This window comes from Gopherus flavomarginatus, chromosome 4, assembly GCF_025201925.1.
Source record: "Gopherus flavomarginatus isolate rGopFla2 chromosome 4, rGopFla2.mat.asm, whole genome shotgun sequence".
NCBI lineage: Eukaryota > Metazoa > Chordata > Testudines > Testudinidae > Gopherus > Gopherus flavomarginatus.
The window spans coordinates 115422687-115446794 of NC_066620.1; the positions used below are offsets into that span (position 1 = coordinate 115422687).

General features: G+C 41.4%; 1 protein-coding gene across 1 annotated transcript in view; it reads left to right on the forward strand.

Annotated features, from left to right (window-relative positions):
* Window positions 1–24108, forward strand: part of MOXD1 (monooxygenase DBH like 1) — a 101544-nt gene that overhangs the window by 18655 nt on the left and 58781 nt on the right. The window contains exons 2-4 of the mRNA XM_050949644.1: window positions 14496–14642; window positions 17319–17486; window positions 17616–17699. Of these exons, the coding sequence (XP_050805601.1) occupies window positions 14496–14642; window positions 17319–17486; window positions 17616–17699 (399 nt within the window). The remainder of the gene's footprint in view (window positions 1–14495; window positions 14643–17318; window positions 17487–17615; window positions 17700–24108) is intronic.

Consider the following 24108-nt stretch of genomic DNA (forward strand, 5'->3'; position numbering starts at 1 on the left):
CATTGTCATGGGTGGTTTTGGGTACATGTCATCAGTCTCCCCTCCCTTACTCCCTCTGTCCGTGAAAGCAACTGCAGACAATCATTTTGCGCCTTTTTTCCTGGGTTACCCATGCAGATGCCATAGCATGGCAAGCATGGAGCCCCCTCAGCTCACCACTGCTGTTGTGAGCATTGTAAACACCTTGTGCATTATACTGCAGTATGTGGAGAACCTGGCTAAGACACGACAGCATGAGGATGATTGTGAGGAGGACATGGACACAGACATTCCTGAAGGCACCGGATGTGGCAGTTGGGACATCTTGGTGGCAGTGGGGCTGGTTTATACAGTGGAATGCCGATTCTGGGCCCAGCAAACAAGCATAGACTGCATAGTGTTGCAGGTATGGGATGATTCCCAGTGGCTGCGAAACTTTCACATGCATAAGGCCACTTTCATGGAACTCTGTGAGTTGCTTTCCCCCACCCTGAAGTGCAGGAATACCAAGATGAGAGCTGCCCTGACTGTTAAGAAGCGAGTGGCGATAGCCCTGTGGAAGCTTGCAAAACCTGACTGGTACCAGTCAGTTGGGAATCAATTTGGAGTGGGCAAATCTACTGTGGGGACTGCTGTGATTCAAATAGCCAATGCAGTCACTGACATTCTGCTATCAAGGGTAGTGACTCTGGGAAATGTGCAGGTCATAGTGGATGGTTTTGCTGCATTGGGGTTCCCTAACTGTGGTAGGGCGATAGAATGCATATTCCCATCTTGGCACCGGACCACCTTGCCAACCAGTACGTAAACCACAAGGGGTACTTCTCAATGGTGGCTGCAATCACTGGTGGATCACAAGGGATGATTCACAGACATTAACGTGGGCTGGCCAGGAAAGGTGCATGACGCTCGCATCTTTAGGAACTCTGGGCTGTTTGAACAGCTGCAAGAAGGGACTTACTTCCCAGATCAGAAAGTTACTGTGGGGGATGTTGAAATGCCAATAGTTGTTGTTCTTGGAAACCCAGCCTACCCCTTGCTACCATGGCTCATGAAACCATATACAGGCAGCCTGGACAGTAGTAAGGAGCAGTTCAGCTATAGGCTGAGCAAGTGCAGAATGGTGTAGAATGTGCCTTTGGATGTTTAAAAGCTTGCTGGCGCTGTTTTCTGATTAGGTTAGACCTCAGAACAACCAATATTCCCATTTTTATTGCTGCTTGCTGTGTTCTCCATAATATCTGTAAGAGTAATGGGGAGATGTTTATGATGGGGAGGGAGGTTGAGGCAAATTGCCTGGTGGCCATTTTTGAGCAGCCAGACACCAGGGCAATTAGAAAAGCACAGCTAGGTGCACTGTGCATCAGAGAGGCTTTGTAAAGTTTCATGACTGGCCAGGCTTTGGAGTGAGAGTTGTGTGTGTTTCTCCTTGATGCAAACCTGGCCCTTTTGTTGATTTTAATTCCCTGTAAGCCAACCACCTTCCCTCCCTTCGATCACAGATGGAAAAGGAAATAAAGTCACTATTGTTTTAAAACCATGTATTCTTTCTTTATTACTTAAAAAAAAGTGATATAACTGACAAGGTGGCCCAGGTAGGGTGGGGTGGGGTTGGGGAAGAGGGAAGGACAAGGCCACATGGCTTATTGTAGCCACACTACAAATCAAAACTGTTTGAATTACAGCCTTCTGTTGCTTGGGCCATCCTCTGGGGTGGAGTGGCTGGGTGCCTGGAGCCCACCCCCCTGCATTCTTGGGCGTCTGGGTAAGGAGGATATGGAACTTGGGGAGGAGGGCAGGCGGTTATACAGTGGATGCAGTGATGGTCTGTGCTCTTGTTGGCTTTCCTGCAACTCCACCAGATGCCTGAGCATGTCCGTTTGCTCCCTCGTTAGACTCAGCATCACATCCTGCCTCTTCTCATTGCGCTCACTTAATGCCTTCCTGGACTCTGCCACTGAATTCCTCCATGCATTCAGTGGTGCCCTATCAGTGCTGGAGGACTGCATGAGCTCGGAAAACATGTCATCGCGAGTTCATTTTTTTTCGCCTTCTAATCTGTGATAACCTCAGGGACGGAGATGATATGGGGAGCATAGAAACATTTGCACCTGCAGGAGGATAAAAAGGGAGAGTAAAATTTAAGATGATACATTTCTGAGAACAAAAGAGAGACTCTTTTACAGTGAATCAAACAATTCACAGCTGACAGCACATGTGCTTTAGGTATAAGGTCACATTTTGCCTTTTATATTGAGCGCCGGCTGGAATGGTTACACATCACACACAGCTGGGCAACAGAATTCGGTTTCCAGGTAGCCATGGTAAGCCAAAGGGTACAAGGAGTTGGCTTCTAATGCAGTCATAATATGTGGGAATGGTTTCGAACTGCAGCACCCTCCTTTCCCATAGCAAGCAATGCTAGTTGGGTTTGCCATTTAAAAAGAGGGGCTGCAGTTTTCAAGTGAATGTGCAGCACACCCCACCCCCAACCTCACCACGTGGCTATTCGCAGGAATGATCTCTTTTAGCCAAGTGCAAACAACTCAACATGACCGGGGTCCTTTTACTGTTCCCTTAAAAAAATTCCCCTATTTCAACCAAGTGACCATGAATGATATCACTCTCTTGAGGCTAGCACAGAAAGATATAGACCAAATGTTGCTTGAATGCAACCAAAATCCAGGATCATTCACTGCCATGCTTTGTGCTGCAATGATTCAGACTACTTGCTTACTGGCTTGTTGTGGTAAAGTGTTCTACCATGTAGGACGAAATAAGGCAGCTCTCCTCAGAAACCTTCTGCAAAGGCTTTCAGAGTACCTCCAGGAGAGCTTCCTGGAGATGTCCCTGGAGGATTCCCACTCCATCCCCAGATACGTCAACAGACTTTTCCAGTAGCTGTACTGGCCGCGAATGCATCCAAAGCCTTCAGGGCAAATAAAACATTAAAAACTATTGCTTTTAAACCCTGTAATATAGTTACAAATGTGCACTCACCAGAGGTGCGTTCTCCGCCTTCAGGATCAGGGATCCCGCCTTGGGAGGATATTGGCTCCAGGGTGATGAAAAAGTCCTGGCTGCCAGGGAGAACGGATTCACTGCTTGCCTGCTGTGCATTCTCCTTTTCCTCTTTCTCATCCACAAAATCCTCCTTCCTGTTGCATGAGACTCCCCCCTTTCAGGTGTCCCCGGACAGTGGTGGGTAGTGCTAGGGTCCGCCCCAGAATGCCATGCAGTTGATCATTGAAGCAGCATGTATGGGGCTCTGACACGGAGTGACTGTTTGCCTCCTTTGTCTTTTGGTAGGCTTGCATGAGTTCCTTAACTTTCACGTGGCAGTGCTGTGTGTCCCTGTTGTAGGTTCTGTTCATCATGCCCTGTGTGATTTTGGCATATATATTAGCATTTTTTCTTTTTGATCAGAGTTCTGCCTGCACAGATTCTTCTCCCCATACAGCAATCGGATCTAGTATCTCCATGTTCAGTCCATGCTGGAACTCGTTTGCGATCCCGGTGGGGACTGCATGGTCACCTGTGCTGCTGAGCTTGCCACGCTGACCAAACAGGAAATGAAATTCAGAATTTCCTGGAGCTTTTCCTGTGTACTTGGCTAGTGCATTGGAGGTGAAAGTGCTGTCCAGAGCAGTCACATTGGAGCACTCTGGGATAGCTCCCGAGGCCAATAACATTGAATTGCATCTGCACTACCTCAAATTTGACCCAGCAAGGTCAATTTTAGCGCTACTCCCCTCGCCGGGGAGGAGTAAAAAAGTCAATTTTAAGAGCCCTTTAGGTCGATGGAACTGGGTTGGTTGTGTAGATACATTCATTATAAAATCAACCTAATGAGGCTAAATTCGACCTAACCCCATAATGTAGACCAGGGCTTAGTCTGGTGCAAAATTTCATCAACTGCCACAGGGTTACACAGAAACCAAGGGGGTCTGCAGAATTTAGGCCCGTCTTGCTGCAGAATATACAGATCCCTGACAGAACTTACCTGGATAAAAGAAATTAGACTCAGAATGAAAATTATTGGCACCTTCCAGTTTGTAGGTTTATTTGACATATAAGAATAGTTTGTTTATATTCTGTTTGTGTCTGTGTGTGTGTGTACACACACACATACATATTATAAACAAATCCTTCTAATATGTCAAAGAACCCTAAAAACTGGAAGAAGTGCATGTATCTCTTTCTCTTTCTCTCTTTCTTAAAAAAAAATATTGGGGGGAAAAATCCTTCTCTCCTTACTCAAATGACAGTTCCCCTGAAGTAAGTGAGCCACATTCACCTTGGTGTACTTCCACTAATTTAATCAGAGCTATACCATTAATGACTGTAGCCTGCTGGGATTGCTCATATGAATAAGATTTGGCTTTTGTAGCAGTGAAGCATAGTTTTATTTAATCTAGTGTTTATGTAAACAGCCATAGATAATTAATCCTGAACGAACTGGTTATAGGTGGCAAATGAACTGGCTATTGGACAGTTACTTTGGACACCTCCTGCAGTGGCTTGATTGTTGTCAGTCTAGGCTTTCTATGAAATATTCTTTTTCATTTAGGAACCACTACATCATTGTCAGTCAACCAGAATGATCTTGTAATGTTCTTACTGTGACACAATGATTGGGGCTTGCAGACTTTTCCTTCTTATCAGTTCTCTGTTGGTCACGCTGCTTTATTTTTAATAAAATAAGAACTGCTCTAAATTCAAGCTGGAACTCATTTATGGAAACAAGTTTGTTTTGTTTATTTGTAATATTATGTTCTATATGGTTCCTGTCAGATACCACGTGAAAACAGCTTTTCTTGTAATATTATCCAGTGGCTGCTGGACCCAAGAACTGCAGGATTCCATTTGAATGAAAAATCGATTCATAGATTCATAGATTCTAGGGTCAGAAGGGACCAATGTGATCATCTAGTCCGACCCCCTGCACAAAGCAGGCCACAGAACCCTACCCATCCACTTCTATAACAAACCCCTAACCTATGCCTGAGTTATTGAAGTCTTCAAATTGTGGTTTGAAGACCTCAAGCTGCAGAGAATCCACCAGCAAGTGACCCATGCCCCACGCTGCAGGGGAAGGCGAAAAACCTCCAGGGCCTCTGCCAATCTGCCCTGGAGGAAAATTCCTTCCCGACCTCAAAAATGGCGATCAGCTAAACCATGAGCATGTGGGCAAGACTCACCAGCCAGCACTCAGAAAAGAATTCTCTGCAGTAACTCAGATCCCATCCCAATCAACATCCCATCACCAACCACTGGGCATACTTATCTGGTGATAATCAAAGATCAATTGCCAAAATTAGGCTCTCCCATCATACCATCCCTTCCATAAACTTATCAAGCTTAATCTTAAAGCCAGATATGTCTTTTGCCCCCACTACTTCCCTTGGAAGGCTGTTCCAGAACTTCACTCCTCTAATGGTTAGAAACCTTCGTCTAATTTCAAGTCTGAACTTCCTAGTGTCCAGTTTATACCCATTCGTTCTTGTATCTACATTGGTACTAAGCTTAAATTCTAGTTCCTCTCCCTCCCTAATATTAATCCCTCTGATATATTTATAAAGAGCAAGCATATCCCCCCTCAGCCTTCTTTTGGCTAGACTAAACAAGCCAAGTAATTAATAATAAAAAGGTTAACCACGTGATTTAGAATTCCAAATAAAGTGTTGGTTTGTTGCAGATTTCAGACAGAAGTTTTGGTCAGTTCTTTCTTTTTCTGGAGCAGTTTATCCTTCCTAGATATTCTGAGCCAGATTCTGTGCTGTGCTTACTTCCTGCTAGGTTATAGCTCCTGTTTCTCTGCCCAGCTCATCTCCAACTCTGTCCCAAGCTAAAGCAATCTCAGGAAAGGTCTAACCTCACCTAATGAACAATGTTCTTTGAACTGGGAATAGCTGGAGTGCCTCTAGCTCTGTCCATGCCTCTTCCCTATCATTTGACCCTGACGTCCCCCCTACACTAATCTAATTAGCACTGAAATTTGGTAATCTCTGAGGAAGAACATGGCAACTTTTCTAAATCTTGCAGTCTGCTCACACATTGAACCTGTGGATAGGGCCATAGTCTGTAAATTGCTTTATGATCCTTTGGCTTGAAAGGTGCTCTGTAAAATTTATTACAGACGAGTCTCATCTTACACGCATTTAACATGCGCGAATTCAGCTTTACGCGATCAGCAAAAACAAACAAACAAAAACAAAGAGGAAAAATAACAATTTAAATACTGTACCTGTAGTGCGGGTGATTCCGCCCGCCATTACACTCAATGTAATTTTGACTATACACGATTTTCCCTTTACACTCTGACAGTGGAACATAACCCCAGCGTAAGATGAGACTTGCCTGTATAGGAAATGGATATCATAAACAAAACAGTCTTGGACATCATAAAGATGTTGAGGGTTGCTTTTTTCTCTATAAACACCTGTTCCAGTGTGTGATGACAGCTGGTAATATTTTTTTCTCAAGATTCCTTGTGCAGCTGTGCTTACATTCTTCAAGGATAAAACAGCCTATTTACAGCTTTTATTACATCTATAAGAAATTACTCTCCATGCTGTTTTGTATAGTGCCAATCAGAAACATGTCCATTGCAAAGCTCTTATATGAAAGTGATACAGGTCAATAGAATGTGAGAACCAATTTAACATCATTGCCTTCATCTGTTGTAAGTGATACACAGCAACTTGTATAATCTGTGTGATTGTTAACTTTCCATATGCTGTTTTAATTTCTAAACAGCATATTGTGATAATGCTATCTAAATCTTTGACTGATGTAAAGTCTGTGCTAAGGTTTGCTAAGACTGATTTATGCAATATTACTATAGAAAATGCAGAAAAAATGTGTTATATTTAAGATACTTTAAATTCTTTTCAAAGGATGTAAAATATCCCAAAGAAGAAAAAGTCTGTGCTATCATGCATCAAAACTAATAATATTTACTTCCAAATGATTAATCTATAGTGCTGCAAGTTTTCAATAGAAATTCTATAAACAACGAAAACTTGGTTTACCATTGGGCAAGGGAGCTAGATTTCACAGAAGTGGAGAATCAGGCCCTTTCTCTCTTGCTTCCTCCTTCTGTAATCATTTACACCTTTATAAAGTGAATATAAAACACTACCAGTCTGATCTGATAGTGTTTTTATATGCACTTTGCACTTATTTTGCATGGCAGTATTCCCAGAGGTGCAAAGAAATAGAGACTCGGGCCTTAAGCCCTTATTATAATGGATGAATAGTAAGTGCAGAATCAGCAAACTAGACCATATTTTTTCCATGCTGTTAAGATTGATACAGAAATCTTATACTGAGGGCTTCATTCTGACCACAGATCTGTGCTTCATCTCTGTAAAATTTAGAATAGCATGTACCAATATGGGCTTGTCAACAATAGAAAGTTTAGCTGCTTTAAATATAGCTGTATAGTTTAAGTGGTAAAACCCCCCTACTGTGGACACAATTATACTGGCATAAAATTGCTTCTATTGGTATACTTATTCTAGTTTGGGAAATAGAATAAGCTATACCAGTATAAGACATCCTTATACAACTAAACTGTATCCACACCAGGGGTAGATAAAAATCACGCCTCTAACTGACATAGTTGTACCAGTAAACTTGTAAGTATGGACAAGTTCTGTGCTAAGGAGCAGCCTCCACACTAGTAACCTGAGAAGCTAGTGAGAAGTTTTATTCTATCAGTAATGTGGGAACAGGCCCTATGTTGTTTATTCTTATTCTCTCACCCCAAAGAGGTGTATCTCCAGATACATGTCTTCTATGTTTGTGATGGCAGATCTTCCAAAGGCAAAAGGATTGACTAAAATAGTGGTTTTCAACCAGAGGTACATGAACTTCTGGGCGTACACAGAGATCTCCTGGGAGGTACATCACCTCTTTAATATTTGCCTAGTTTTACAAGAGGCTACATAAAAAGAAGTAGCAAGTCAGTACAGATTAACATTTCGTATAGACCATGACTTGTTTATACTGCTGTATATACTATACACTGAAATGTATGTACAATATTTATATTGCAATTGGTTTATTTTATAATTATATGGTAAAATGAGAAAGTAAGTAATTTTTCATTAATATTGTGCTATGACACTTGTATTTTTATGTCTGATTTTGTAAGCAAGTAGTTTTTAAGTGAAGTGAAACTTGGGGGTACACAAGACAAATGAGACTCCTGAAAGGGGGACAGTAGTCTGGAAAGGTGAGAGCCACGGGACTAAAAGATTTAGCCAAAAATATAAAATGCTCCCAAGCTAATGGCTGGATACATTTGTTTAGTAAATACTGGGCTTTTTACATGCCAGAAGTGGTAAATGGGTGAATGGATTTGTACAGGTAATGACTGAATCCAGCTTTTCTTACCTTTGTTAGATGCTGAAAAACACATCAATATGGTGGTATTTCCCAAACACTATTTCACTATAGAATCAAACTGAGACGTCACTCACTGTAAATTGTGCAGATCTGTGACCATCCCTCTCCATTCATATAGGATGAATGAAATAGTTATGTTGACATTTATATTATCATCATCAATTTTCCTTATTGGCATATTTTATACCTAATTCAGTGATGCAGAGGACAGGATTTTAATATTTGGATGGGACTTAAGCAAAACTTGGAAGTGAGTCCTCCACCCTACTGCAAATCCATCTAATCCCTTGTGACTATCTCAATGGAAAAAGTCTATAGTTTCCACTCAAAAAAAAATATATTAATCACTGAACACAACACTCCAATTCCTCAAGCAAGCCTCCACTCAATGCCCACCTACCCATTTGTTCCCCCAATACAGACCCCAAAGCAGCTCCATTAATTCTACCTGGTAAAACAAATCGAGCAATTCTGTCCCACCACACAACCCAGACCAGACCAGCCCAACCATCTATTCCTTTCCTCTCAGCACATGTACATAGGCTCCAGATCTCTCAACTGCTTTCTCTGCTCCTCTTCTCAGCTCACAATCCTGCTGCTTCTGACTTTTCTCAACCACACACACTCACATACCTGTTTTTGCATGTATACTCATTCACTTGCACCTAGCCATGCATAGGGCTGTCTGGAAAACAATTATTTCATTTTGTGACAACATAAGAGGTTTTTAAATTTATATTTATTGTGGCTTGCACCCTGGCCTCATTCAGTGCACAGGATGGACAGTAGTCAATGAAGGAGCAGCTATTCCATAATTTGTGTTTTTCCTCATTGTTCAATATGTGGCCCCAGGCGTTATTACTGCACACTGTTCAAACCTTGCTCTGCAAACAGAACTGTGAATTTCTTCATGGGCTTATCTGTGGTGCTCATCACTAAAGTATCTGAGTGCTTTCCAAACATTAATTAATTCGTTTATCTTCACAATAACCCTGAGAGGTAAGGGAACATTATTATCTCCATTATCAAACATTTTAATTTGAAAGCACAGCTATGCTGACTTCAGTTGCAATTGCAAGTTGTCAATCTCAGGGACTCAAATTGGGCATCATAAAATAAAAACCAAACAGTGTCCATGTGTGAATAGTTTGGTATAACTGACTTGCCAAGCATCACATGGAAACTCTGTGGCATGTGGAAGGATAGAATCCAGTTCTCCCGGGCAGATTCAACTTCCTTAACCAAGAGACCATCCTTTCTCTTCCTGCTGCCCTCTGCCACATTTGCTATACACCGTCCAAATTCTGTAGCAAATGAAGCAGGGTTCCTACAAGCAACACTATGCAGGCTTGATTCATCCCCATAACATGGTCCATCCTATGCACTGGATGAGGCAGGGTCCTGTGGAAAAAATAATATGCTCCTGTAATTAATATCATTGTGCATATACAGAAGAGGGACCAGTTAAGTTTTCACAGGCAACATTAAATCTGGCATGTCCTAACTTTTGAGTGCCCCCCTTTCAAGATATATAGATGCATACATATTTATGCATATCAATCTATAACATGCATAATGAGCAAATTCCACTCTCAGATACTATGGTGATAATGAGAGAAAAAGGGACATTTCAGAAATGTGAGTTTTTCTGAGGCCAAGATGTCACCTTAGATTTTGATTTAGTTGCTGTTGACCAGGAGCCAGATTTTCAAAGAGATTTCAATTCAGCCTCAAATTTTGCATTGAATATAATTTCTAAACACTTGCATGTGCACTTTTAAAACTCTCTCAACTGCATATTCAGAGGAGAGATTCTCTCTGGAGACTGGAGCATGCAAGTCATAGAAACCACATAAAACACATTTAGCCCCAGAAGCACATCTACTGGTTAAAAAATTCTGCTTCAAACAAAATCCTTTGGTAACAGAGAGAACACTAGCATGTGCTGGGAAAGCAGTGTTCTCTTGATGTTTTCCTTACCACAGACCAGCTGCTCCCCTGCAAGGTTCAGTGCACAGAGTAGCAAAAAACAAAAAATATGCACAGAAAAGGCCTAAAACTCAAAGCAGGGCAGCTAAGACTATGCTGCTCCCCTTGTCCCAGAGCCTATGGATGGCCTTTTTATATGAACACCACATGGTTGGGGCTCTGTCAATGTGAGAGGATGTGTCATCTTGAGGGAATGAGGCACAGCTAGCAAGCAGCTGCATATGGCAGCAAAGAATTCAGGGGTGAAGAGGTTAATGACGTGACATTATTGAAGCAGTTTCTGCAATTATATGATACGTCTGCTACACTGAAGACTGATCTTCTTTCTTTTAAAAAATACACTAAAAACATTTTGAGTGGGCTTTTTAAACTGATAGATGTATAAACAAGACTATACCATCATAAGATGAATTTTGCCGTTTAATGGTAATTTTCCAAAAAAACACAGTAGTTAAAGCTAGAATGGCTGGTTCGTTTAGATTTGTAGATTTCTTTTAGATGTTTTTTCCCCAAAATAGTAAAGACTAAAATGTGGGGAGAGAGGAAAAGGAAGTACTTTTGATATAAACATTAATTGAAATTAATACTTGTTCTGAAATCAGTAGAGTTACAGTAAAGATGAATTTGCTCATTATCTTTTAAGTATCCTATTTGTTTTTTCTAGGTGTCTAGGCTCGAGCAGTAAATTATACTATTGTTAACGAAGAATCTGCTTTAAGTTCCTGAGCCTCAGCTGTTTACTATTAAGGTCACTTGCTGGAAAAAGACTTAGATGACTTTTTACCCATAGAATTATCCAACCGCATCTACAATAAATCCTTTAACAAACAATTGTTGTAGTTTCAATATTTTACATAAAGATATGTTTTGGATTTAATACGAGATCATCAGGGCTGGCACAAAACATTTTGTCACCTGAGGTGGGGAGCTCAAATGACACCTCCATGCCCCCTTGCTAGGGCCAAACCTTTGAAAGGTCTCAATTCTGCCTTCTTCCTGTTCTACTCCACTCATGGTATTGCTCTGCTACCTACCCCAATAAAGGAGAACTAACAACTTCAAATGCATTGTTCAAAAATTTTAAGTAACACTTAAGTTTCAAATGTCTGAACAGCATATGTAACTTTTCTTGTCTGCGTAGTAAACCCTGGCATTTTTATCAGTTTGAATAATCAAAGTGATGCTTTCTGTGCCTTCATGGTTGCAAAGATTTGAACTGCTTCCTGAAGGTCCACAGTCTGGGCCAGCTCATGCTCTATCGAGATGTTGCAAGGCCGACCAGCCTCTCCTATGTCATTGTGGAATGTAGATGTGTTTTTATAAACTTCAGCTTGGAGAAGTTGCGTTCTCCACTGGCAACTGTTACAGGAAATGTAGAAGTATGCACAGAGCAACAAAAGCATTTGGAAAGAGGGTGGTCATCAATTTATGCACATATATTCCAGAACAGCCTTTGGAGTTGATCCTGCTGAAATGTATCTTGAAAGGGCTTTCAGTTTATCACCTAAATCACTCGCATCAATATTGTGCATGTCATCATGTGTGAACACTGTCTCTAGTGCCCTGCATTGCTCGTATAGGTCTTCTTCAGGTATAGTAGGGAGTTTTGGAATATCATACAACATCCCAAATATACTGCTGTATTCCTTAAGCTGTATGAAATGTTCTACTACTGACTGCATTGCACAATCTAGCACCTGGTTAAAGAATTCAACTTTGAATTGTTGTTTGGGGTCTCTTATGGGATTATCCCGTGCCTCGTAATCAAAATCTCATCCTCTTCAGTAACTCTTGTATTCTTGAATGGATGGGAAGTAGTTCAGTGTGAAGTTCCTCTGCCAACTGCTGTGCATTCTTCAGAACATTTTGAAATCCCTCATCTGACCTGTTAAGACTGTAGGTATGACTTTGCTTTGCCCAGTTGTTCCCTTGCTCTAGATATATCAAAATCAACACTCTTGCTTACAAGGTTTATTTCAAACAGTATGTCATGCCACAATACTAAGCCATACAGAAATTTGAAGTTATGTATGTTTCTGGTGATTCCATTTCTCTCTGCCACTGGTCTCCCATGAACAGTTCCTGTCATAGCATTATCCTCCATAATGGCAACTATGGCATCATCTATCTTCCCAGTTTGGTGTTTGATAGGCTTTATCACCTCCACTCGACTTTCCAATTGTATAGCACTCAGTGGTTTCAGTATAAGAGAGGATGTTGCCAGATGTTGCTTCAAAATTTGCCATCAATGAGTGATGCAGAGAAAAATACATAGATGCTTTAAATTTACGTTAAAAAATTCAGCAGCCTAACTAGAAGCTGATGCTGCATCACTGACCACCAAGTTCAATGAATGAGAACTGCCTGGGACAAAAAAAGCTTGAGAGTTTAACTCTCGGATCCATTTCTGCACTTTTCTGTTCTTTCCTCTCATGTTGGCACCATTATCGTAGCCCTGACCTCTCATGTCAGCTATCACAATTCCCATATCTTCCAGCTTTTTAAGAAGCACATTTGTCATACCAGCTTCTGTAGTATCATCAATGTCAATAAATTCTAGAAAATGCTCTCCGACAGTCACCATTGCAGGGACATTTTAACTAGATTCTGTTGTTGTTACAAAACGCACCATTAAAATCATTTGTTCCATATGACTGATGTCAGGTGTGCAGTCCGGAATAACAGATTAATTTCTTGCTGACTTCAGATCTGCCACAATCTTCTGTTTGACTTCTGTTGCCAGTAACTGTATGATCTCATTTTTAATTGTTTTTCCAAGATAGTAGTGTGTGTACATTTGTTGGGCGGTGACTCTTCTTAGGTGCTCCTGGAGTACAGCATCCAACTCAGCCACCAGCTCCACAATTTTAAGGAAGTTTCCATTGTTTGGACCATACAGCTGATCTGAAGTGCTATGCAGTGCTAGGTTTTGGGTAGCAAGCATTCTCACAATGGCAATGAGCCTTTTCAGAACATTTTGCCAGTAAAGAGACTCTGATGCAATCTTCTCTTGATGCTGATCATCTATAGTGGTCTTTAACCTTAGTCTCATCTCAAGCTCTTTCCACCTATGGAATGCTCTCTGGTGATTTGCTGCCTTCTCATGGAATGCCAGATTTCTAGACAGATTTTTCTAGTCTCTCCACTTTGTTACCATTTGGGATGTCCCTCAGGTCACAGCTCAAGTGGGTTCAGTCCTGGATCATCTAGACTTAAGGAACTAAACTCAGCAGTAGCTGTTTCTTGCGCCTCCACCACACTCTTCTCTGATCTACACTTTTCTTCAGGAATGTGCATGGTTACATCCATTTGAGATGGAGATATGGATGCTGCAGTAGCTGCCAGGTCACCTGCACTCTAACTAACTGGAAGCTCAGGCATCTCCTCACCATTAACATCCTCACTGGGGCTGGAAGGCTCACTGTGAACATTTGTGTCTATGTATCTCAGGAGAGCTCCTTCCTGCTTAGATAGAAAAGTTTCCTTTGCTTTCTTTATTTTTCTGAATGCTGCCCCAGAAGGGCATTTTCTTCTTTCATTCATGACTGCTGTTCTGTGCTAGCTGTAATGGCTCTCAATACTCAACTGAAGGGGACAAATAAGCAGGCTGGTAGCAGGGCCTGAGTGAGGGAAGATATCAGCATCTGAAGGGCCTAACTGGCTCCTACTATTTCAGTTAACTGCCTGTTCTCCTCAAGTGGGTTCAGGGAAGCAGCAGGAAACAGGAGGCTCCCTGAGAAGCTGGTATTAATCAGTCCAGGCCCCTGGGGATGTTAGAGAGGTACATAAGAGGCTCCTCCTCCTCTCTCTCCCTGCAGCTCCTGCTGCTTTCTGTTGTTCCCTCTCCCCCTTTTCTCCTGTCTGCCTGTTATGTCTCTTGTGCCCTCCAGCACTCCTCCATCTCTGTGCACCTAGAGCAGAGAGAAAACATATGCACCAGCAGCAGACACGATTTTCTACATTCTGGGTTTCTGGGTCCAAGTGCCCCCTTTACCCCCCACACCAGTCTGGCACCTAAGGCAGTGCCTCAGTTCACCTAATGGTAAGGCCAGCCCTGCAGATCATTCTATAATGAATTACAGCAGGTTGTTTTTATTTTGTATTTTCAACAGGATTATTTTACTGATGCAAACAGAGCACTGAAGAGAGATTCTCAACAGGATTACCATCTTGAGTATGCCATGGAAAATAGTACACATACAATACTGGCTTTTAGCAGAGAGCTGCACACTTGTGACACAAATGATAAGAGTATAACGGTAAGTGTTCTGCTTTTATATAGACAAATACATATAGATCAAGTACATAAAAATGTACCATGACGTTGAAACCAGTTATTAAAAACTCCTCAGATTAAAAAAAGAAAAAACTACAGAAATTCAACTACCAAATGTGTTTATCCAGCTATATGCACAAACTTTCCAAAAATTCTATTTTGGGGCTTAGATTAATCATGTACAATTTCAGTATTTGGATGTATTTTAGTAGGCATGGGCAGTTAAAGTCAAATTCCAACTTCTTTCCCTCCCCTTCTAGCTGTTTCTCAGACCTTTCTCAAATTTCTTTCATACTGAGTCTTACATGCTTGACCTCAGTACAAAAAGATGAGTTTCTGGAAAATTTGTGTATATAGCAGGAAAAACATACTTTATATTTTAATTTCTGTATTTTCTGTTTTTTTTAAGCAGAGCAGTTTTTAAAAATATGTTTACTGTCCATGTTCTTTTATTTACTGCATAGTGGCTGTGATAGACTATTATTTCTTTTTATGCAGTTTTAAAATATATACTCACTGACAATAGCATTAAAGATGACTGAACAAGCAGAAAGACTTGCATCAAGTTATTCACTTTGGTATGTTAATCTTCTAACTCTAGAAAGTTCACTATGGTAGGAAATGTTTTTTTTAATCAGTGTTGTAGAGTTTAAGGCCAGAAGGGACCATGGGATCATCTAGTCTGACCCTATATACCACATACTACTAAATACCATCCCATCATCCCCACACTGAGCCCAAAACCCAGAATTAGAACAAAGTATCGTAGCCTTCAGGACATTAAATTATTGTGTGCCACAGGCAGATATCAGGAGGGACCGAGATGCATTGTCTGGGTATACTGAAAGAAGGACAGGAGACACTTGATATGGATTTTAATCGGGCTTCAACTTTATTATATAGAAGTCTGGGACTACCTGGCAGATAAAGTGTACAGTGCAGGCAAATCCATGTTTATTAAAATTATTACCTGTGGCTTCCACCAGCCCCCATTTATTTTCCATCCAGGTCCCCCCAGCCAACCTATGGCTTGGACCTTACCATCCACCCCTAATAGGAGGGTTAAGATGGCTATGAGAAGGAGGGGAGGGGTTGGCTCCCTGCTGTACCAATCATAGGAGTCCCCCAACCACCCTCCCACATTCTGTTCCTTTATTTAACACCTCCTTTTAAGTCCTTTACCAGGCCATTTATCTGGTCATTGGATGCTTTCCCTATGGAGTACCTGCACTGGACATCTGCCCCACACTTACACAATAAATTGTGACATATAGCCTACCCCCTTTTCTTCTTAGCAGAAAAGGTCATCCCTGACTCCTGCTGTGGGGAAGGCGAAAAAACTTGACTTCACCAAAGCTAATCTGTTGGTGCGGGAAAAATTCCTTCACAATCCCCCTTAAAAAGGAGCAACTAGCACAATGCCCACAGCAGGTCCTAACCCACTTGATATTTGCCTCCACTAGGGGAGGGAGCAGGAGCGGTGCCAGAGTTTCTGACGCCTAGGCGGACGGCCATTTCACCGCCCCCCGCGGCCCCGGTGGACTTACCGCAGTGATGCCAGCAGACGGTCCACTGCTGGAAAGGCTCCGGTGGAGCTGCCGCAGTCATTTTGGCGGACGGTGCCCTGGTCTAAAGGCTCCGGTGGACCTGCCGCAGGCATGCCTGCGGCAGGTCCACCGGAGCCTTTAGACCAGCGGACCGCCCGCCAGTGTCACTGCGGCAGCTCCACTGGAGCCTTTCCAGCAGCGGACCGTCTGCCGGCATCACTGTGGTAAGTCCACCGGACCTGCGTGCCGCCCCCCCCCGGCAAAATAGTGCCCCCCAAAAATTCTGGTGCCCTAGGCCATTGCCTAGGTCACCTAAATGGTAGCGCCAGCCCTGGGAGGGAGGGTGGCTGGGTGCTGCCTGGCCTGCTGCATGGAACAAAGGGGTTTCCCTCGCCCAGGGCTTGCACCTTTATGGCCTTCATACCTTACATTCCTGGAGGGTGAGTCAGCGCTGCAAAGTTGACCAGCATTCACATTTTGCAGCAGTTTCTGACCTCACTCCCCCTCACCACCCCAGCCATAAAGCACGGCTGCCCTTCTTCGGCAACAGAGTGACCAGACAGCAAGTGTGAAAAATCAGGACGGGAGTGGGAGGTAATAGGAGCCTATATAAGAAAAAGACGCAAAAATCAGGACTGTCCCTATAAAATCAGGACATCTGGTCACCCTATTTGGCAAGCCCAACCAACGTTTGCCCCGCTTTAAGTGTGGTGCAGTCATAGAAGAAGCACTGGTAACCCCTCTAAAAAAAGACTTGTCTTATTTGCTTGTTTATTTGCTGTTTAGGAATCTATTCTGCTTCGTATGGCTGTGCATAAAACTGACTAACATTTGTGGGAAAGACACACATACCTTGATGTCACACATTTCTCAGTGGCAGAATAAACCTCCAACCGAGACCAGCTGAGCCCTGCAAATAGATCTCTGTAAAACATGGTTGGAGGATAGTCATTGTAGAAACATGAGGGTAGATTATAAAAACAAGGAAAAGGTGGCTCCAGCAGAGCAATGACAAGTTACTACAGGTTTGGATCTGCCTTGGGAATGTTGTGAACTAAACTGTGAGGAAGGACTTCTTCCTATACCTAATCAGAAAAGATTTTGTTTTCAAGGAGAGCACAGTAAGGGTGATATGGGCCTATCACCACAAAGACATGGGAGAAGCAGGTCAAAATTACCATGGATCAAATCGCGGCTCAAAGAGTCTACGTTTACTGAACCCTGAGAAAAAGAATGTTATATCTGCTTCTTTGGCATACTTTGACTTGACAAACCAAGACGTAAGTTACTTTGGATTTTGTTTTTATTTGGAGATAGGGTAGAGGTGAGGGCGAGAGGTGGGGATTGAAACAACATGAAAAAAGTTTGACTTTTACATTAGTGTATTCTTTCCCTTTTTATTAAGACAGGTACCTGTACCGGACAAAGACACAACATATTGGTGCCAAATGTTTAAGATACCTATATATCATGAAAAACATCATGTGATAAAGGTATGTGACTCAGTCTGAAGAGTCCAGTTTATACCCTCATGTTTAGAGATGTCCAGAGGACAGCAGTTCTGTTTCACGGGAACTTTCAAGGTTTTCAGATTTGTTTTTGTTCTGCACTGGGACAAAAAACAAACAAATGATCTTTCAAATGTTTTTGTGAAAAGAGGAGTGGGCCAGGGGAGAAGAGATAGCTCAGTGGTTTGAGCATTGGGCTGCTAAACCCGGAGGGGTGGGCATTTAGGGAGTTGGGGTAAAAATCTGTCTGGGGATTGGTCCTGCTTTGAGCAGGGGGTTGGACTAGATGACTTCCTGAGATCCCTTTCAACCCTGATAGTCTATGATTTTATGACCCTAAGGGTATAGGGGTGTGTGTGTGAGAGAGAGAAAATGGGTAAACTGATTTGGGTAAAAAAAAAAAAAAAGCCACAGGCTTTTTTACAAAGCTCAGAGCAAATTCAAACTGGTTACAAAACTGCAACCAGTTAGCATTATTCCTTATTATATATATATTTTAGCCTCTGTAACTTCTGGTTCAGGCTGGACCCAGCAACACAAAAACACTGTGAAAAAGATGGTGCTTACACTCTTCCTCACAAAATCAAAAATGCAATGTATCTTAGATTTCACAAAAGCCCTCATTCTCACAAGAATTCTGTCCAGCTTTAGCAGACCAAAGTGAAGTAGATAGTTCAAGTAAATATTCATACATTTGGGTGCTTATCTGAATCAACAAACATTTTTAGATTCAATCCTTATTAATTTAAGGAATGTACTATATAATCAAAAATATTGTACCAGTGTGAATAGATGTTAAAGAACAAAGTAAGAATTATTTGAGATAAATTTTAGTCTTGGGGAAACAAAATTAGATGGTGCTAGTTCAAAGGAGCATGATCCCGCAGTTAGCAGTCCTTGACTTGAGTGGTACTATACAATTATTATGTATGAATAAGGGTTGCAGGATCAGGCTCAAGGTTTTAATTTTTCCTAAAATCCATTGATGTTTCAAGTAAAAACATGAAGATGTTACTACTATTGTTGGGCTTCTCTGTTATGTTTATGCATCTCCAATAACTTCGATGAGATTGTAAGGGTCTAAAAACAAAAGGTCTGTCTACAATGCAAAAAACACCCCCAGCAGAGAATCTCAGAGCCCAGGTCAGTTGGCGCAGGCTCTGGGGCTTGTGCTACTGGGCTAAAAATAACAGTGTGGACATTCCTGGCTCTGAAACCCAGCGACAAGAGTGGATCTGAGCATAGGCTCCATCCCAAGGCAGAATGTCTACACTTCTATTTTTAGCTTGGTAACACAATCCCAAGTAAGTTGACCGGGGTTCAGAGACTTGCTGCTGTGGGTTTTTTTTACAGTGCAGACATACCCTAAGAGAGCTTGACCCATTATCTCTAATGTGTATTTGAAACATGGTTATTCTGTGGTACCATGGGTATAATCAATTTTCGAGTGTTGTATTACCGGATACATTGTTAGGTCCAAATGATGCCCCTGTTACTTGCATGTAAATGCCATTGGAGTCAGTGGTAACCAGTCATACAAGGGTATATGTAAAACAGAATTTGGCCTACAACAGGGGTTGGCAACCTTTCAGAAGTGGTGTGCCGAGTCTTCATTTATTCATTCTGATTTAAGGTTTCGCGTGCCGGTAATACATTTTAACATTTTTAGAAGGTCTCTTTCTCTAAGTCTATAATATATAACTAAACTATTGTTGTGTGTAAAGTAAATAAGATTTTTAAAATGTTTAAGAAGCTTCATTTAAAATTAAATTAAAATGCAGAGCCCCCCCAGACCAGTGGCCAGGACCCAAGCAGTGTGAGTGCCACTGAAAATCAGCTCGCGTGCCACCTTCGGCACTCATGCCATAGGTTACCTACCCCTGGCCTACAATATTAATGTGTGAAAACTCCTTGATATCTGTTTTCAAAAGATGTAGGCTCAGAATATTAGGCACTTATGCTTGTCTGTCAATGGTGATCTTAATAGCAACTGCACACATGTATACTTCCCTGAAAAGACTTGGTATAATTTGCCTTAAGATGCTTTGTATGACAGCTACTATAGGTGCACCATATGAATGTAATATGTGGCCTGATGAAGTTTGAGAACTTAAGCTGAAATTTACTTATTGATTGATTTTTATTTTTTCACAGAAGTGTGGTGTTTCATATTCTTTACTTATGCTGTGATTTATAATGAATATTAGAATCTTATAAACTTTGAAAGTCTCCTGTTTGATATTTTATTATAAGTAGCTGACAATTTTAATATTATTTTCAATGTTTTTCTGACTTGCGGAAGAAAGCAATGTTGTAATTTAAATGGTGTAGTAACTCACTGACAGCTAAACTGATTATCGAGAGAAGAAGAGAAAAGGAATTGTGAAAACCCTGTTTTAGCATTTTTTCTAAAGGGTAGAACTTGAATTTTCAGATATGTCACACAGCTATATAGCTAACTTATGCAGGCTTGTTATGGATTTATACAAATGTATTCTTGCAAACACAGTGTACATTTTCAAATGCATTGATTACACAAAGGAATGGGATTATGGATCTCCAAAAAGGACATGGACTATGCAAACAAAGATAGAAATGGACAAAGGAGAAGCCAAATGCATTATCTGCTGTCAACAAACTGATTGGGCTATTTGGATACATAAGTAGACGTTGATTCATGGTTTCTTCTGTTGTATACATTCAACACAAACAAGGCATCCCACTTTTAGAGAGAGAAAAAGCAGTGATTTAGACAAAATGGCAAAATTTGTCCCTGGTATAATTCTAATGCATCCATAAGGATTCAGCTATACTGAATTTGGCCCATTTCTACTCTTGTGTGGGCCTTGATGCAGCAAAACATTTAAGTCATGTGCATAACTTTAAATACATAAGCAGTCTCATCGACTTCAGTAGGACTAAACAATTAGTTATGCACAAATGCTTAAGTACTGTACCGGTTTAAGCCCTTAAGCTAGTCCAACTCCAAATGAAGTAGAATTTGGTTCATATAGCACACTTTTTCTCCCTCTCTCTTTCATTTTGTTGTGTTAATTATTATTATCCTCTGACTAATTTATTTTCAAATATACTATTTTTCATTGTAAAGTACAATATTTTCTCTAGATGAGACCTTAGGGAAATAGCGATAAAAATAAAGCTAGGCAGTGACGAATTTTAAGGTTCTCTGATTGTAGACTGAAGGAGGTGAAGAAATGGAAGTGATTATTGGAAAAAAACAAACCTGTGAAATCTGGGATGTGGTTCTAGTCACCCACAGTAGGAGACATCAGCGTCCTGTTCCCACACAGAGAGCTGTCCAACTCTGCTGGTGGGGAGCAGGCTCCACCTTTCTAAAAGATGCAGTGTTCATTCTCCCTGCATGTCCAGGAGAGAAGCTATGCTGTTCAGGATTTCCTTCCAGGCAGTGCAGCTCTGCTTCACCCCACTGTGGGCCTGAAAGACACAATCTACCCCAACCACTTTTAGGAAATATGTTCTTGTCTGGGTGAAGAACCTGCCAAATTGAATGATGGTGGTTGTTAGTTCAAAGGCATTTAAGACTGCATTAGGTGCTATTTTGGAGACTTGCGTGTTAAGGAAGTTAGGGCCCAATCCTACAAACCTTTACTCATCCAAGTAATCCATTGAAGCCAGTGGGACTGTTTGCCTGGGTAAAGTTTTGCAGGATTGGGCCATTATTCCTACCACAAGGTAGGGTAATGAAATGACGTATGTCAGTGAACTAACAGTTCTTTCTATTCGTTCAGGATTTCCAACACAATGTATTATAATCAGTGTAAAGTGCCACTGCCACCTGCACTGTTTTCATTATCTGGTACCTTGCAATTTGTAGGAAAAAAAACCCCATAACATTCACTTTGTTTTACATGGGCCAGATCCTCACCTGGTATGAATCAGCATTTCTCCACTGCTTCTATATCCTAGAACAAGATGCACCAAGTGACAGGTAAATGACATGAGAGACAAGGTTGCTGAGGCAATATCTTTTATTGGACCATCTTCTGTTGGTGAGAAAGACAAGCTTTCAAGCTACACAGAACATTTCTTCATGTCTGGGAAAGGTACTCTGAGTGTCACAGCTAAATGCAAGGTGGAACAGATTTAGCATAAGTAGCTAGCACATATCTTAAGGGACCATTCAAGGTAGAGTGACCTGTTAACACCTCTGCAATCATAGGACAAAAAGAAGGAGTTAGTGGGTTACAGATTGTTGTAATAAGCCATAAATCCAGTTTCAGTCCTTGATTTTTAGTGTCTAGCAGACTTATGAATTTAAGCTCCTGGGAATTGACATAGCCACAACTACACTGCATACAACAGGTAAAGTATGCAACAGATAAGACTACTTCTGTATTCAATCCATAGCTACAATGAGGACAGGAGCAAGTAACTATGCCTTATACCACTAACGGAGAACAGAGCATAAGTACAATAATGGGACACTGAATCTGGGTTATGATTTCTCATTTTAATTTTCCTTTATTTTATGTTTCTTAGAACTTTAAGTTCCTTGGGATAGGGACAGTGTCTGCCTATATATTTGTGCAGGCTCTGCTAAACCCTCCTGTTTGAGGGCTGTAGGAGCTACTGCAGTACAAATAATTTATTATTATTTATTATTGTTATAATATTATCACTTTACCTGTCATAAATACAAAGTATACGTTCAACAACGTAGAGAAGAAACTATTTTGAACTAGAGTCAGTACCAGGCACTGAACTGTTTTTGTATACAGCTTCAAACAGTAGAACAGTATCTCCTCCTCTTGTTTCACTAAACTTCTAAGGGTTTGTTCAGCCTTCATCTACACCCTCTCAATCTCATTATGAACTTTCTGTCTGCGTAACCAAATACCAGCGCGAGTGTGCGATAGGCCAATTTTAAAAATAACAATAGGTAGAACTGAAGAAGGGGGCATATTGGGAATGGAGTATGTCAGGCATCATCTAATCCACATTCTGGACCTGCAAGATGGCTGTACAGTAGCTCTGAAACCCCAAGATGAAACTGGCTTTGTATGTCGGAGAAGTGTACATCACCTCCTGCATGCTTAAACCTCCCACAGCTAGATGTGCATTTGCCTGTCTTGCTGCTTGCAGCTCCAGGATGTGGCATATGCTTGGGGCTTGCTACCATGCAGTACATTGTTGTTTTTCCTATACATAGAAGTTAGTCCTGTTTTCTTAAATGTAGGGGCTCAGGCTCTGTGTTGTATTTGTTACTCAAGACTTCCTAAAATATAAGTTTAAGTCTATTGATTATTCAGATTCTTGCACTGCTCTATACAATTATTAACTAGCCATTCTTGAAAATGAAAGTTTGTCTCACTTCTTTTTCTAAATGTGATTTTATTGAAATGAGTATACAAAATGTATCATATAGAATATCAGGATTGGAAGGAACCTCAGGAGGTTATCTAGTCCAACCCCCTGCTCAAAGGAGGAGCAATCCCCAGACAGATTTTTGCCCCATATTCCTAAATGGTCCCCTCAAGAATTGAACTCAAAACCCTGGGTTTAGCAGGCCAATGAGCTCTCCTTCCCCTCATATGCATAAGGCAAAGTCCTCTGCACCATGTAAGGGTCTCGCAGGGAATGAGTGGAGGGTCTGCTGACAGGGTAATCATAGAGGGGTGCCTATGCATTCCTAACCCCCATGAAAAGATCTCTGCGCTGGTCTTGCATAAGCCACATTAAGCATAGATTTTGTGTGCATGGATAATTGGCATAGAGAGGCCACTGATGCTATGCCAACCCTTAAGTTGGGATTGGAGCTATGTCAGTAAGAGAGAGAGAGAAGCTCCACCCCCCACTTGCTCTGTACGCCACCTGCCTGGAGCCTGAATACTCAGGTTTTCTGCAGGTAATGAAAGGATTAGTTTAGGTTATGCTATTTTATCTTGTCAAGGATTACATTTTTAAAAAAATATTTTTATTATTTCTCATTTTATTTAAGAGTTCTCCCCTAGAGGCACATTAAAACTTCTGAAATCCATTTAAGTACCATCATGTACTCTGATTTCCATTGCTTTTCTACATCGTGTGACAACATATCTCTTTTGTCATGTCAGGTCTCAGCATTCTCCCTATGGTGTTGAGGAGGCCTGGGGTAAAACAGACTGACACTGGAGGTTTAATACTTCACATCTTTAAACAAAAACAAAAAAAATTACATTTCCTAACATCAGCTGGAGTACTCCTCTTTTAATGTCACTACCAATTGCCAGCCACCCTTTCTAACCCTCTCTGGGTCCAGCTATGTTGAGAACCAAGGCCCCCCAAACAAAAATAAAATATTTCCACTTATAGGGAAAAACAGCTCTTCACCTGCAAGAAACCTTTCCCCCTCACTGCACACAACCCTTCTGCA